The sequence below is a fragment of the Crocodylus porosus genome, unplaced genomic scaffold (genome assembly GCF_001723895.1).
Source record: "Crocodylus porosus isolate Cpor-Errol unplaced genomic scaffold, CroPor_comp1, whole genome shotgun sequence".
Lineage (NCBI taxonomy): Eukaryota > Metazoa > Chordata > Crocodylia > Crocodylidae > Crocodylus > Crocodylus porosus.
This window is the reverse complement of record NW_017728942.1, coordinates 3,706,160-3,722,086: the sequence shown is the minus strand read 5'-3', so window position 1 is coordinate 3,722,086 and position 15,927 is coordinate 3,706,160. Positions and strand designations below refer to the sequence as shown.

Sequence of the window (15,927 nt, the reverse complement as noted above, 5' to 3'; positions counted from 1 at the left end):
GGGGGGCGGCGGCGGCGGCAGCAGCAGCCGAGAGCGCAGGAGGCTCCGCCGCGAAGGCAGCTGCATCGAGCGCCCGCACATCGATGGGAGCCGGCCCTGGAGGGAGGGGACGACCGCGTCAGCGCGCATGCGCGCGGGCCGCCGCGCCCGGCAGCCACGTGACCCGTACATGGGCTCCCCCAGCACGTCCAGCACGCGGGCCCGATCCTGGGGGGTTGGGGCAGCTTGGGCTGGGGGGTCTCATGGTCCCTGCGGGTGAAGGGAATCTGGTGGAGATGGATGAAGGGCAGCAGAGGCTGCTGTGGCTCCTGGGGAGAGAGCAAGTGGGGGACTGGGCAGCCCAGGCCTGAAGGGGGTGGGTTCAGATCCCTGCTGCAGGCAGGTGGGGTCTCAGGGAGCTGCCTGGGTGCAGTGGTGGCTTCAGGGGTGTTGGGGCCCCGGGCCAGAGGGTCCTTTGGGGCCCCTTAGAGGCTTAAATCTGGATGACCTGTAAGCACAGACATTGGTTGCAAAATGTTCGGGGTCCCCTAAAGTGCAGTCACCCCATTTGCCCTCCCCTAGGGCCATCACTGCGGGGTGCTCCTGTACGGGGTCTGCCCCGCCACGCATCCATGCAAAGCAGTGGCGTAGCATGGGTCTCCAGCACCCAGGGGCCAATGCTTACATTTGCGCCCTCCTGTCCATGGGCAATCACTGAGCCCAGAAACAACAGGGGCGAAACAGGAAGCGTGGCCAGGGGACCGAATACCCCTGGAGAGCCCAGCCAGTGCTCAGGGGCACAGCCCCTGCCCCCTCGGTGCTATGCCACTGACGCAGCGGGACACCACGGGCAAACGTGGGCTCCTGCTGAGTTTCATGGCAGCGCCAGTTGATTCCCCACCTCAACCAGGTAGCAAAGTCTCAGGCACCGCAGGGTCTTCCTGGGCGCCCCCCCGCCCGCCTCAAGGGACAGCCGTACTCACGTCAGCCTCGAGGAAGGGCAGGCGCAGGGCCCGCGGGTCGATGGGGGGGGAGCCCATGTTCCCCAGGCCCCGTGGCAGCGGGCGTCTGTCGCAGGCTGGGACGAGGCGGCGGCCCGACATCCTGGCGCTCGCTGCCAGCACCGGGTCGCTTTCCCGTGCTCCGTCGGTCGCCCGGTGCTGTCAGCCGCCACCTACCTCTGCGGCTGCTCTCACCCCGGGTCGGCTCACCGTTGAGCGACGGCGGCCGGCGGAACCCGGCGCCACTCGCAGGTCACCGCAAGCAGGAGACGTCGAGCGGGCGACGCTGCGGCTGGGCCTCTGCACGTCCTCGTGGCGCTCGTATCACGGCTGCGCACAGGTGCTCGACGCCAGCCTGCAGCAGAGCTGCCCAGTGTGGCCTGCAGATCCCGGGCCCGGTGCCCTCCTGCCTCCCCTGAGGGGGCAGTGCAGCCCCCCCACCTCCCCGCTGCCAGGAACCGGGGGCTGCCGCCTCCCAGCCAGGGGGCAGGACTGACCTGAGGCACTTCCTCCCCCGCTAACTGCCCGCCCCGCGGCCTCACGGGGCGGCGGGCGGTGGGGATGGCACTTCCATCGCTGCCACGGGTGGGTGGTCTGGGCTTACGCGACTTGCGTAAGGAGAGACCAACCGAGGCCGAGAACTGGCGGAAAAGCCGACGTAACTGTCTCGCCGATCTACGCAGTTAGCGCGCGCCGGAGGGGGGGGGGGAGAAGCAGCCGAGGGGCGGTACGTCACCTACGCGCGTCGCGTCGGCACAACCTAGGGGCGGGAAGCCGCTCGCGCAGGCGCCCTGGGGACGTACTGCCCGAGAGCGACGGGAGGGGGCGGGAGCAGTCGAGAGCCAATGGGCGGGCGGTGAGAGTGGAGCAGGAGCCAATCAGAACGCCGGCACTGTGGGAAGCGGGCCAATAGGGAGCAGCGGCGGTTTTAAAGGCTGTTACAGGGTGGGAGGTTTGAATTCAAACAGCGCTTGCGGCGGGCTGCGGGGAGGAGGTGGTGCGGGGCACTGGGGTATCGGGAGGGCTCCTGGGAGCCCCGTGTGTGGAGCAGATGGGCCTGGAGAGAGGGGGGAGGGGCAGATGGGCTTGGAGGGGGGCAGATGGGTCTGCTGGAGAGGTTGCTCTGGGCCTTCAGGCCAGGCTGGTCTGTATTTGAACTCTTTCTCTTTTCAGGCAGCATGGACAGAAACCGGAAAGAGAACCGCCCCGGCCTGCCCACACATGGCGCCAAGGTAAAAGGCCTTGTTCTTTGCTTTACCAATTTATCCTGGTCTCTGTTTGCAATAACTCCTTCTGGTCATCTCCACAGAAGGCCCCCTACCTTCTCCAAGTGGTTCACCCTGCCTGTGTATGAGGCCGGGCAGCATAATGTATGTAATGTGTAGCAGAGGAGTTAATAGGTCTACTATGGAGGCCAATGTTGTTCTTAAAACAGTCTGAGAATGTGATACTGTCCCCACTTTAGATTGCTTTAAGTTTTTACCTTCCATGGGTAGACTAATGGGGAGAAATACAGCTAAATTAGGTTGTGCAAGGGTGGAAAATGAACTACATGAGTTACGGTACAATAATTGGTGCTTCTGTCTTGTCTTGTGTGTCTTTTTAGATTCCAGCCCATATTGGGGATGGCCCAAAACGGGTGCCCATCTCTCAGCTTCCTCAGAGTCGAGTCCCTGGAGGTGCAGCCCAAGCACAGCGTGTCTTGTGTCCTTCAAACTTGGCTCAGCGAGTTCCTGTACCATCACAAGCTCTAAAGGCTGCAGTGTCTAATCAGAAATTATCTCATAATCAGCGGATGCAGCAGCCTCAGCCAACATGTGTAGTTCAGTCATCTAGGCCTCAAGCTCCAAATAATAATGAAAAGCCTCATCATGTCCCGGTACCTGGTAAATAGTTTCATTAACACATCTATCTCATCTTGACGTGACACCCAGACTTTCAAAGGTTGATCACTAAACTGGTTGACTGCAGCAAATTGACAGACCTGACACTTACATAAACCTCATCTAGAGAAAGTAACTTATCTTAAATCCTGACTCTGCTGTATAAGAGGATCACATTCACATAGGAAGATGGTTGAAATGGGTAGTATCAACCTACACAGAATGATTTCTGGAATAAAAACACTGGCCAACTAGCAGGGTGCTTGCTACCTGCTTGTCCACATAGTAGAATAGTGACTAAAATTTAACAGCCACAGATGGTAAAGAACCTTGCTGATAGATATAATATTATAATAATAGAAGTATCATCCTACCCAAAACTTGGAATCTGGAAAAGGCATGGTAAAAGCTGACAGTTCTGGCAATTGTGTTTTATGGGTTTGATTAATCACAGTGTTGAAACTCTCTTTGTATGCAGCAAGCCAACCTGAAAAAGAAGGTGGTACTTCTAAACCAAAAAATCAAGAGACTAAAAAGTAAGTTGCATTCCTAGTATTCGTGTGTGTTAAGTGGGAACCTAGACCCAGAAGTCTAAAATGCTTGTCAGTGATACCAGCTGGATTAGAATTCCACGTTTAGCATTTAAAGATAAAAAAAGTAGGAAAAATTGTTTTTTAGTTTAACTATATTGGATTTGGAGGCCAGATCTTGATCTTGGTTAAATTGATACAAATCTTAACCTAGAATAACTCCATGGATGTTTATACCAAAAAAAAAAGAGTTCCAGACCTTTTGTATTCTAGCAGTTTAACTTATATTTATTTTTTCCTCTCCTAGAAGGCAGTGGTCTCTTGATGACTTTGAAATCGGCCGTCCTCTGGGAAAAGGGAAGTTTGGAAATGTGTATCTGGCTCGTGAAAAACAAAGCAAATTTATTCTGGCACTGAAGGTGCTGTTTAAATCTCAGCTGGAGGAAGCTGGAGTAGAGCATCAGCTGAGGAGAGAAGTAGAAATACAGTCTCATCTTAGGTAAAAAAAACAAACCAACCAACAAACCCCAACTTATTAGAACTGTAGTTAAAGATACGTTGTTTCAAGCAGGATAAGCAGCTGAACTTATTGCCTCCTGAATTCTATCAACTTAAAACAAAGTTTGAACTCATCTACATATAACAGAAATCTTTATGCTTTTATACTCTGCCATGGCAATCCCTTAAAATAGTGTCTGTTTTTAACTTAGAGTGGACTTTACACAAAACATGTTTAAGGGAGTAATTTAAAAGAACTATGGTTTGGGGAGGAAGTCTTTATATCCTGTTCTATGAAGGATACAATACAGAGGATGCAACTCCAACTTTCTTTTAACCTTACCAGAGTCTGGCCTCTGACTTGCTAGGCAAAGTGACAGTGTGAGATAATGGGTGGCATAATGCAGTGAATTATTTTGTACTTGAAAATGCTTCAATTTTTATACATGCTGAGGAAGAGAAGACTTTCTCATTGGCAGTGTTGTTTCCAAATGGCATCTCTCCTATTGAATAAATCTGGATATAAGGAAGAACACCAATTTACAAAATGAAAAGTATCTTTAACAATAACATCCTAAGACCCTCTATAACCCCCAGCATGCATGCCAGAGTATGGCTTGCATGGCACGTCACAGCTGGCCCCAGGCTCTGGGCAGCTGCCATGGGCTACTCGAAGCAGACAGCTGGGAAGCTGCAAGCCATGTTGCAAGCAGCCTGGGCTCTGTGGCTGGTAGCAGCTGCCTGAAACCCAAGCTGGCTGTGGCTGGCAGCTGGGGGGCAGGGCTTTAGACAGCTCCATAAGGCTCCAGAGCCTTTGACTGCTCCTGTGCCTCTGGGCAGATGGCAGGGGAGGAGCTGGGGTTGTCCTGCTCCAGACCCCTCCCCCACCATCTGCCCAGAGACGCACATGCAGCTCCTGTCAGCAGAGGATCGGCTCCCCTGTGGTCTGCCCCTAGCATGCCAAGTGGGGGTGTGGGGTCAGGGTTGAGGTGTTTTTGCCACTCCAGCCAAAAATGGTGTCAACCCCTGCTCTACAGCTTGGAGGGTGGGTAGGGGTCCCACCTTCTTTATGCATGGGGACCCTCCTCAAGAAAATAACAACACACCCACACCCTAGAGAAAATACTGAAGCTGGCTAGGCAAAAATGCTCTTAAATGTCTCATTGGAGAATTTTAAAGAATCTTTTTAGAGGTAGCAGGTAAAACCTCTTTATCTAGATGAGTATGTTGTAAGCTGATGTCTTGTGTAAGCTTGAGGCCTGGGTGGGGGATATGAAATGACAAACGCATTCAATTTCATCAGCCCTTCATATTAAAGCTAGCTTGTACCTACATGGTATCAATTGTTGCTGACTCAAGTCAACACTGGAGTAGTTGGAAACTCAGTGAAGTGCTAACATGCATAGCTTGCGTATGGATGCAAAAGCTTTCCTTCTGTTAATATTTTTTTTTGTTTTGAAAAGACATTCAAACTTTCTTGCAGACATCCCAACATTCTCAGACTGTATGGGTATTTTCATGATGCCACAAGAGTATACCTTATTCTAGAATATGCACCTCGTGGAGAAGTCTACAAAGAGCTACAGAAGCTTACGAAGTTTGATGAGCAAAGAACTGCTAACGTAAGTTGCTCTAGTTTGCATGTACACGCACTCTTTTTCTACACCCTTTTAACTTTTTTCTTTCTTTACTTGTTCTGCAAATATATCAAATAATTGAAATACTAAGTTTGATCTTGAAACCAAATTTTTATCAGCATGCTGAAGTACACACACATTTTTTAAATTTGGATTTATATCCAAAACTTGGAGCTCTGGGAGGCTTGTCAGTATTGCATAATGACATGCCTTTCATTGCTTCTTGGTACTTTAAAGTGTCTGCTGTAGAGATACAACAACCTCCTCCTTCTGCTTTAAGTGACTACCAAATAACAGGAGCTTAAGATGACAAAATGACTTAGTCAGAAATTAGCATTGTAAGATTAGATGTAATACCTAGAAAATGCTTTATAGAAGCTATCCGATTCTTCTAAAATCATCCTGAAGGAGTTGCTACCACTAATTTACTTTCTTATTTATTTAAACAGTACATCACAGAGTTAGCAGATGCTCTATCATACTGTCATTCAAAACGTGTGATTCATAGAGATATCAAACCAGAAAACTTGCTTCTTGGCTCAAATGGAGAGCTGAAGATGGCAGATTTTGGATGGTCTGTGCATGCTCCATCATCTAGGTAAGAACTTGCATACTGCTCACCTAATCTCATGATGAAGTACAAAATTTCTGTGGTTCTGAATTAAGGAACTGTGATTGTTTATTTACTACTGTTACAGTTCTTTTCATGGGAGAACCTAACTTGATTGGAAATATGCAAGGACCACCAAATTGGCTACTTAGTGGACCCAACTACTGGCCCAACTATTTTTTAAGTCCTTGAGTTCTGGAGTGAGGTTCTGATGCATCATAAGCAGGGATCCTGGTTTTCCCCCATATAAATGAATAAATGCAAATTCTCTGCTTAAAGAATCACAAATTCTGATTAGAAACACCAAAATCTGTGATTTAAAATTAAAGCCCTCCCACAGCTCTCCCCAGCCTTGTTTGTGCCTCTCGCACTCTTTTCCTCCCCCTCCCACCAGCTTTGCAGGTGCCCCCAGCTGCCAGGGCTACAGGGCCAGGGATCTGGGTCTACAGTCCCCTGCCCCTGTTAGGAGGTGGCAGCTGCTGCAAGAGAGCGGAGGCCAGCTGTCCCCTGGTGCAGGCTTGGTTTGGGAGTGGGGCTGACTCCCTGCCATGGGGCGTGCTATGTACAGGGCAGGGTTGGGGGTAGGCATCAGTTGTGGGCTCAGACTCCCACCCTGCTGCCCTTTCCCAGGGCCTGTGCACCCCAGTGGGCACATCCCACAGTGGCAGGGAACAGCAGAGCTGAGCAGAAAAGCTCCCTGCCACTGGGTGCTCTGTGCTACTCTGGTGATGCGCAACTGCAGTGAGGGTAGTGGGGGGGGGGGTTGTGCCCCTCAAAGCTGCCGTGCAGGCAGGGGGCACATCACCAGGGCAGTGTGGAGAAAGCTGCCTGCGGCTGCGAGCCTGCATGAGTGGGCTTCTCTGCTAAAATGAGAAATCTGTGTTTCCCCTCAGTAAGATGGGATAATCCATGTTTTACTTTGTGTTTCTGTGGGGAAATGGAAAACCCAGATCCCTGATCATAAACCATGAGTGACACCTTGCTGGATGGCAGCACTACAGAGAAGGATCTAGGAACTAGATCATAGATACAGTACAAGTTTGCAGTGTGGTGCAGCTGAATGGAGAATGCAGTTTTTGTATGCATCAGTAGAAGAATTGGGCACAAGACATGGGCATTAATAGTGCTTCTTTACACAGTAGTGGTTAGGCCTCATCTAGAGTATTGTGTGCAGTTTTGAGGTCTACATTTTAAAAAAGGATATGGAGAAGTTGGTGAGGCTCTAGAGGTAAGCAACAGAAACATTGGGTGTTGGCTGCAGCCAAGGCTGGGGATTTCAACCTACAAGTTTCTAGCTGGAGGGGCAAGCTCGGGGTCAGACTAAATGCCGTATTTGGGGTCAGGAAGGAATGTTGCCATGGTTGTCTGATTGGTACAAGCAGTCTCTAGCAGGGGGTGTGGCATCTTTCTTGGATCCCTCAAGCAAATCTTAACCCTTGCGGCAGCAGGATGTTGACCCTCTGCTTTACCTGTGACAGGTTAGGGTACTGTCTTGTGGTTGTGTTGACCAGTTTGTCTAATAGGTTAGACAATAAGTTTGCATAGGGTGGTTTAGATAGAGATGGTCCTGCTTCAGGCAGGGGGGTTGGACTAGATGTGACTTTCCAGCCCTGCTTTTATATTCTAAGAAAGCACTTCTTTATGATTTTTAGATTTTCTGTTGAAGCTGTGGCACTCTGCAAGAGGGAATTCCAGTTCATTAGGCCAGAGTACAAGATTGCACATGGCTTAAATTTTTCACAGAATAATTTAAAATATTGCTGTGGCAGAAAAGTTTACCATGCTCACCTGAAAGGTGGGATACCACTATTCCACTTTAGTATTTCAGTGGGTTTCCTCCCACTTCCTTCCCACCCCAGAAATGTCTCCTAGAAAATATGGGTTTGAGTTCTCCCATCTGAGGAACCTAACCCAGGATTCCCACATGATGAGCAAGAGTTCCAACATCTCAGCAATGGGGAACCAACACTATTCTGCTACCCAGAGTAAAGTATCTAGGCCCCACTGCTTTGGATTTCATCTCCCCATACTGTTGTTCTCTAAACAGGATCCTGAGCAGTTGTTGTTTTATAGAGGCATCTAACTCCCCATGCATTGTATAAGAAGCCCCTCTACCCAAGTCAGGGCTGTGAATTGTGCTATAATTCATACGTCCTCTTATATTTCCCTGAAACTTGCTCACGGGGAGTCACTTTCACAATAAGGGTCTAAAATTAACCCTGGGAAGCTCTTGCATTCCTAAGCAAAACTGGACATGGGTAGAAGCTGATGCTAACAAACAACTTGCAGTAGTCTTTAGAAGCTGACAGCGCTACCCCACCAAGACAAAACTACAGATATTCTGAAACCATTATGTTTTCGCTTTTAGGAGGACCACTCTTTGTGGAACACTTGACTACTTGCCTCCTGAGATGATTGAAGGAAGAACACATGATGAAAAGGTGGATATCTGGAGCCTGGGGGTTCTGTGCTATGAGTTCCTCGTGGGAAAACCTCCTTTTGAGGCAGAGACATATCAGGAAACTTACCGATGCATTTCAAAGGTAAGTAGTAAATAATCTCTTCCTACTTATCTTGCTTTCATGAACTAGACTGATTTCATGCCTTTTAAAACTTTTTTTTTTTCCCTCCAAGCATTTCTACCTACCGAACAGGATACTTGCTTTGTCTGTAGTAATGTTTCTCTCTCTTGGTGGGGGAGGAGCCTGCAGTCTTTTAGTTGTTTGGGGGGGGGGGTTGCAGCTTCCTGCATGTAGTAACTACAATCCATAGCTACACTGTCAGTGGGACATTTAGTTGTATATTTTCTGCCTTCAGGGACCCTCTGAGGCAGATGAGGTATGTAGTCATGCTTTTAGGATTGTCACTATTTGCCTTATTTCATCTGACACTTAAAAAAATATTAAGTCTGGCTAATCACTGAAAATTAACATTTTTTCCTTCCCCCTCAGGTTGAATTCAGATTTCCTCCCTTTTTATCAGAAGGAGCTAAAGATCTAATTTCAAAGCTTCTAAAACATAATCCATACCACAGACTACCACTTAAAGATGTTCTTGAACATCCATGGATTAGAGAGAACTCTACAAAATTACCAGCTAGCAGAGCGACTGAGGCTGCGGGCAGTCGAAAGAGCGAAGCTAACAACAGAACGTAGTCTTAGCCAGGTGGTGATCCTCCTTTCGTAAAAGGATTGAACAAAATGAGAGCCTTGTAACTGTGCTCATCATGCAACCAAGTCCAAGTCATGGCTTAACGAACAGTGCAATAACCCATCCCAGAGATGCCTGTGGTCTTTGTTTTTTAATTTATTGGGCTGCTATGGGTCTCTGAAATGTGCAGTGATCTGAAGCTGACTGAAACATGAATGCGCTGTGATCTGAAGCTGAATGAAACATGAACATGCTTCCTAGCAATTGTCATAACAATTATGTTTGAATTTCTTTTTTCTTTTTCTTGTTTTTAACTGTCAGTCCTGTTCCTGTGGTGAGGTAATTGAAATTTTAAATAAATAAACTCTGGTTACGTGCTGGCAGCAGTTCTTTTGTGTGGGCGCATGTATAAGGGGATGGGGTGTTCAAATTATTCTGCACCAGTGAAGATGCAACAACTAGTTAAAGCTAACAGCTAAAGTTCAACCCCTTCTATATTTGAACATGTAAGCACTTCAGATGCAGGATGTGATACGAATAATTTAAGTAAATGAGTGATGGTCTAAGGTCTGACTACAGAAGACAGACCCCAGCTGTGCCCTCATCAACTCTAGTGGAGCCTCATGCAGGCACTAGTATCTGCTAGCGTCAGCTTTCACTTTTCTAAAGTGCAAGAGTGGAAGTTCACTGTTAAGCTACTGCTGTATGGCATACAATGTAATTTCTTGCATGTAAGACTATTAACACTTTCAGAAATCAAATGTCTCAAATTAAGTGAAAAATTTTTATTCTTATTTAAAAAACTTTCTACTGGAAAATACCAAAGAAACCACTAGAAATCCCCCCCTAACCCATTTATTATATTTCTTCTAAAGTTGGTATGAAAAAGCCTATTTTAATTATAGTTATGCTTACAGGTAAAGATGCATATTTGAACATACAGTCAAGCTAATCCAAAATATACTTTGTAAAACACTGATCTAGATAGACTGAACATTTTATACAGTCCACTATATGATTATGAGGTAAACATTTCATTCTGAGCAAAAAGAGGAACAAAGTCAGTTTAATTTCAATTGGAAAAATAACTACATTTAAAGTTTAGTCATACAATGTCTGTTTTCTGTTGGTGACTTTCCAGATGGATACTTTTTTTCTAAAGAAACCACTAAATCATGACTGCTTTTATAAGAAGTAACTCTGATAGACTTGAATGTCACTTGCTTTCTTATTAGTGGTAATACACAACATACTGAATCAGAAGCAACAGTTCAGTCCATCATGACCATCTTAATCTGTATGTCTTAACATGCAGGAGTGTGGAAGACTCTCCATCAAGTACCCAGACAAATAATTTTCTTAAAAATTATGCCAGAAAAAAGGTTTGTTTCCCTTTTCATTGAACTAACTACTGGATTTCTCTCGAAGTACAGTCACCCCTACAAGTACAGTGGTTATAAATTCCACCTCTCCCAATATCAGAAAGTAAAAACTTCTGTTAAAAAGTTAAAGCCACCCAATAATTAAAATGCTTGTGATAATGATGAAATTAGCCTACTATCCAAAGAACAATTTTTCCAACTATTTAGTTGGTCTAATAAGAGAAATCACATCTACCCAAGGAACCTTGTTTGCTTATGTTCTTAGAGGAACACGCCTACAACCAACAGCCTGACTGTCCAGTTATATTCCAGTTTACACATCTGTGCTTGGCTACAAGGTGTTTTCTTTAGGGCCATTCACAAGTTAATTATACCAGAGGTTATGACGGAGAGAAAGTTAGAACTAAGTGGCAGTTTCTCCCCACTCCACACAGTTGTACAGGCTTCCAATCCCTAGGAACCAGCCAAGCAAGCAAGGAGCATAACAATGCTTCACATGCATCAGATAAGGGAGAAGCAGGTACCATACTACAATCACATTATAGCTCCTTCCTTACTGCTAGAGTAATGCAACTACATGCTCTCTCCCAAGGTGCCCCAAGTATATGTGGTAGAACAGCTTATTCAGAACGCATTCTTAGGGTTTGTGGGTGCTGTCTGGCTGTATGATAGGAACATTTTCATACAGAAAAAGATTTTTAAGCAGCATTTCTAACATTATAAACAGAAATATATATTTATAGACTATTAAATTTGTAGTCCTCTCTCACTGGGGCATGGGGCACCACTGCTTTTACTAAACTGCTAAAGAACATCCAGATAAAGCAATTGGGAGGGGGGGAAGGAGTCAATTATTAGATTTAGTAGGAAAAAAAGTCCTACATTTGGTGCCTAAATTTCTCCTAAGTGTTCATTTGGGAGAAATGCCACCGATTTCATAATAATGCTTCCTAGTGTGGAAATGTCACCATTTGATCAGTCTTTGGAATTGAAGGATCTGAACTAAACATTTTTTATTTACTATTCAAGTTGTTAATATGGCATTAGATGTCATGGGGATCTAGAAATTGTGCCTTGAACTTATAACCATTGTAATTTTTGTACAGAATCACATTGACCTATAAGAGCAGTAAACAGAAAGCCAGATGGACAATCGAAATATTACTGGTTAAACTGAGTTTTTATGACTTCATTAGAAGTGAGCAATGAAATATTAAAAGGGCATTTCCACAGCAAGTATTTATGAAAGTTTAATATAAAGAACCAAGTGACTAGCAGATGCATTCAGCAGGCAGCCACATTTTTAATGCATAGACTTAGGAAATGTATCTGAGGTTCCTTTCTTTGGGACCTACTGCTAATTTTCAGTTGTGCGTATGTCATTTCCTACAGAGCCTGAGCCTAGCACAAAGGAAGTCTGTCACTAAGTTCAATAGACACTGGAAGATGAGAGAGACAAAGTTATAGTCTGAAGTCAAGCAGAAGGCAGGATGGGTGCAAATCTACCATGACTTTCACTGAATGATGCCCATACAGGATCAAATAGCGGTTCCATGACTTCAGTGGACTCGGGGCTCCTCTCCCCAGAGTCTATAGAGCTCTAGCCTAAACGGAAAGATTTCTTTAAGGCCAATTGTTAATCAACAAGAGCAATAAATTTAACTGATGCTCAGAGTCCATGCTCAGATCAGAAACATGGGAGTACAGCACAAGTCAATGGTCTTTTTAGAATGAGTCAATATATTAAAATAAGAAAAGTTCCAGATATACAAACTGGGTTCCTAATATTTATATTTTTCAAAAGGGGAACTGACATGGTAATTTAGTATCTCCTTCAGGTAATAGCGAAGGAGAGGGAAAAATGATGATAATTGTAGCAATAAGAAAAAAAAAATCTATCTTCATTTAGTCCTTCATATACATTATATATAAATAGTGAACTGTAGCAACTGCATTTCACCAAGAGAAGAGTAAGGCCTAAAGGGCGAGCTGTAAGGATACTGAAATATGTATGCCAAGTCTGCTCTAGACAGCTCGTTCATTGTCAAGCGCTTATTCTTAGCAGGAGTTTCCAGATACCATTTTACCAGAGTTCTCAACGGAGAGGTAAGGAAGGGGATGAAAGATGGATGTCAACATTTTCCAGAAAAGACAAAGTCAAAAATGCAAGCCCAAGCCAGTATGAACCTGGGTCCAAAGAGGTTTTTTGCAGTAGCACAGCAATTTTAAAAGCTATATGAGTATGAAGCATTCCTAACATCAGGATAGCATCATGGGGATGGAGGCTTGAAGTAGCCAATTTTTCGGCAATACTGGACAATAAATGGTACAGAAATTAAGGTAATGCTGATCCGAACTGGAGCAAGCAATTTGTGAATAGCATAGGCCAGCACAAATGTGCTTGCACCAGCAGCCAGTTTGGATTGCAGCACTGCTTCACTGAATCCAAGTTTGAAGAGAACTGCAGTCATGTCCACACCACTGAGGAAAGAAAAAGAGAAAAGGATTATTTTTAATAGATAAAAAGCAAAGTTGTGCCATTTTCCTCAGGTTTGAAAAAAATAGTTCACTACTTGCATCTTCTCACAGTCTCCAATGTATTTGTACATTATCCGTATAGTAACAGTGTTAACATTCATCAGATTATTTTTAAAAACTCAGTTACACTGCATGGCCAATTCTGATCTTGCACTATGGATAAATTTTAAATGGAGCAATGTAAATGTGGGGTGGCCCCACTGATCAACACTTGGTCTGGGAAAAAATTTCAGGACCTAGAAGGAATATTTGACATTTTCCTTTTCTGTGTAAATCATGAAACCCTAAGGCCCTGCCCCTTGTCCTGCCCTTAATGACGTGGGACGAGAGGCAATGTGAATTTCACCCAGAGAAGTATATCGACTGTGCGATGACATCACAGCACAGCTGATCTGCATCATTCAGTGACATCCGTTTCTAAATGGTGAAAGGTCCATGTAACATATAACAGATACTAACTATTCACTAAATACATAATGCAGTATTTTTTCTGTAAACCCATAACAGCCTTTGGTTACACTTGAAAAAAGAGCAGGTAAATTATTTCCAGTAAGTGTCCACTGTCCTTTTTAAAGTTAATATAAAAAGTCAAATACTCTCTCCCTTACCCCCACTTCAGAAATAAACAGCTCTAGCTTCAGCCCCATACTCAGATTCCCCTGTGCACCTGGACAGAGGGAAGGTATTTAATGAATGCACATCCTCATTTTTCCTGTTGTTAGAGATTAGCCTCAAATACTTAGCTGCTCCATACATGCAATCCCAGCTGGAGTCCATGAGACTTTTGCATACGGAACAGACTCAGCATTAGACCCCAAGCCAGTTCCAGAAGCAAAATACTACCCCAAATCCACACTTGCTGAGAACACTTTTCTTAGTAGACACCTAACATTACCAATAAGCAGAGAGGGTACAAAGATGAGAGTACCTTGAAACAACCACATAGAATATTCCCAGAGATACTAATGAAATTCCAATGTGGAATGAAACCCCAACAGTTCCATATTCCTTAAAAACTTTTTTCAGGTGCTGGGATTTGTCAGGTTTCTTGTCTTTGTCACCGGGGTCTATAGATTCAAGGGATCCTCTTGGGTCCTACATAGAGAGAAAATGACAATTCAGAACAAATACTCATATTGCACACAGCTTCCCAGTTAGTGGTCTTCAGCTACACGTCAAGAAACTAAAAAAAATCTGTCTGCAACGTTATTGTTAGGCACTTTGGACAGTATGGAAACATAACGTGTACATTAAGATAAAATCTGCCCATATCGGAATTAACATAACACAAATGCGTTTATCTGCCTTAAGCTTAATGCTCTGTATGGGCTTCTGCACTGGGCTGAGTTTCACTGTTAATTAATTGGGCCTCAGTTCTGCCCCTAACCCAATGCATGTTTATAGTCCACTCCCCTCAGGGCCAGCCCCCGAGTTTGCATATGGGAGTGATTTTGCTATGCATCTCAGCATTCATCCTCATGCACGAGGATGATTCTCAAAAAGGGTGCCTTGAGATCTTTTCAGTGGTTGCAGGGTGCAACACAATGTTAGCACTGTTTTAACAAACATGATTCACAAGATGAACCCAGAGATTTCAGACAGATCCACAGTTAGTTGTGATCTTTCTGACTTCTTTGCAACGTAAGAACTAGTCTATTATTTTTTCTTCTTCTATAGTAAAGTTGCAGCTAAAAGCTGGCATTTTCCAAACAGTGCCTCGAGTCTAAGAAGGTGGAGAACCCCTGCTACAGGATCCTGAGAAGCACAGTAATAAAGGAAGCACATTTGACACCTCAGAAGCAGAGATGTAGGCTGAAAATAACTTGCTGCTGGAAAAGGACCAACAGCTTAAGCTCCTAGAAACCACGTGTTGTGCAACGGGTACAAACAGGCAGAATCTGGGAATTGCTACCAAGCTACAGCAGTAGTCTGCGCAGTACTTTTCCTGCTGTAAAATGCTGCAAAAGCAAAACATAAGCACCCGTTTAGCAGCCTAATCTCTCCAGTAAGCTTCTGTCAAAGCATGCAGGAAATCCACTGCATTTCTCCTTGTGCTGGGCCTATAGAATAATGAATTTAAAGTAAAATTGAATGCTGAAAAAAACAGTTTCAGTATAAGCTGAAACCAACCGTACAGATAAACAGAGCGGCTAGCATGTCTTCAGTACTGGCCCTTACTCCACCTTGACTGGTGTTCTGTATTAGATAAAGTACACATGTTGCCCAAGACATAGGAAGAGAAAAAAAAAACAACTTCCCCCTCCCCTGCAGAGACCTTGGAACCTTTCACTAGTTACTGGGCAGTCACTGAGGATGCATAGGAGAAGGACTCTCATTTCTGCCATTAATTTAATAGTATTTGTGCTTGCCAGACGGTCAAGGAGACTCCTGCTAAAGCACAGGTATAGCCACATCCCACCTTTTTTGTGTTGACAATTAAAAAATTTGCTGGTTGAACTTGAGGCACCTTCTCCTATTATTTTTGGTAGGACGACTGGAGACCCTCTAGGTTAAAATCTGTGGGGAACACGGCACAGGGGACACAACGGTGGGAGTCTACTACAGACCTCCCACCCAAACTCCTAAGCTCGACCAGGAGTTCGCCCGGGAACTGGCTGAGGCCGCATGCTCCAGGACCTTGGTTGTCATGGGTGACTTCAATTACCCGGACATCTCGTGGGAAGATCACTCAGCTAAATCTGAGTGGGCGCAAAGCTTT

At 45.2% G+C, this 15,927-nt stretch overlaps 2 protein-coding genes across 2 annotated transcripts in view; one reads left to right on the top strand and one right to left on the bottom strand.

The window, feature by feature from the left end:
- Positions 1–1,088: 1,088 nt before the first annotated feature.
- AURKA (aurora kinase A) lies at positions 1,089–9,610 on the top strand. Its single transcript, XM_019548167.1, has 9 exons — positions 1,089–1,638; positions 2,154–2,212; positions 2,587–2,866; positions 3,342–3,399; positions 3,701–3,892; positions 5,375–5,513; positions 5,978–6,126; positions 8,507–8,681; positions 9,090–9,610. The coding sequence occupies exons 1-9, from the start codon at positions 1,542–1,544 to the stop codon at positions 9,291–9,293; spliced, it is 1,353 nt and encodes a 450-aa protein (XP_019403712.1). The 5' UTR covers positions 1,089–1,541; the 3' UTR covers positions 9,294–9,610.
- A 520-nt stretch (positions 9,611–10,130) lies between these two features.
- The window catches only part of FAM210B (family with sequence similarity 210 member B), a 25,399-nt gene continuing 19,602 nt past the window's right edge, over positions 10,131–15,927 (bottom strand). The window contains exons 2-3 of the mRNA XM_019548083.1: positions 14,137–14,303; positions 10,131–13,151 (exon numbers count right to left, since the gene is read on the bottom strand). Coding sequence (XP_019403628.1) covers positions 12,941–13,151; positions 14,137–14,303 — 378 coding nt within the window. The 3' untranslated portion in view covers positions 10,131–12,940. The remainder of the gene's footprint in view (positions 13,152–14,136; positions 14,304–15,927) is intronic.

Bases quoted from the DNA above. Each gene is read 5' to 3' on its own strand.
- AURKA (XM_019548167.1), top strand. From the start codon at position 1,542: ATGGCACTTCCATCGCTGCCACGGGTGGGTGGTCTGGGCTTACGCGAC. The intron at 6,127-8,506 runs GTAAGAACTTGC...TTTCGCTTTTAG, and splicing joins GTGCATGCTCCATCATCTAG to GAGGACCACTCTTTGTGGAA. The intron at 8,682-9,089 runs GTAAGTAGTAAA...CTTCCCCCTCAG, and splicing joins CTTACCGATGCATTTCAAAG to GTTGAATTCAGATTTCCTCC.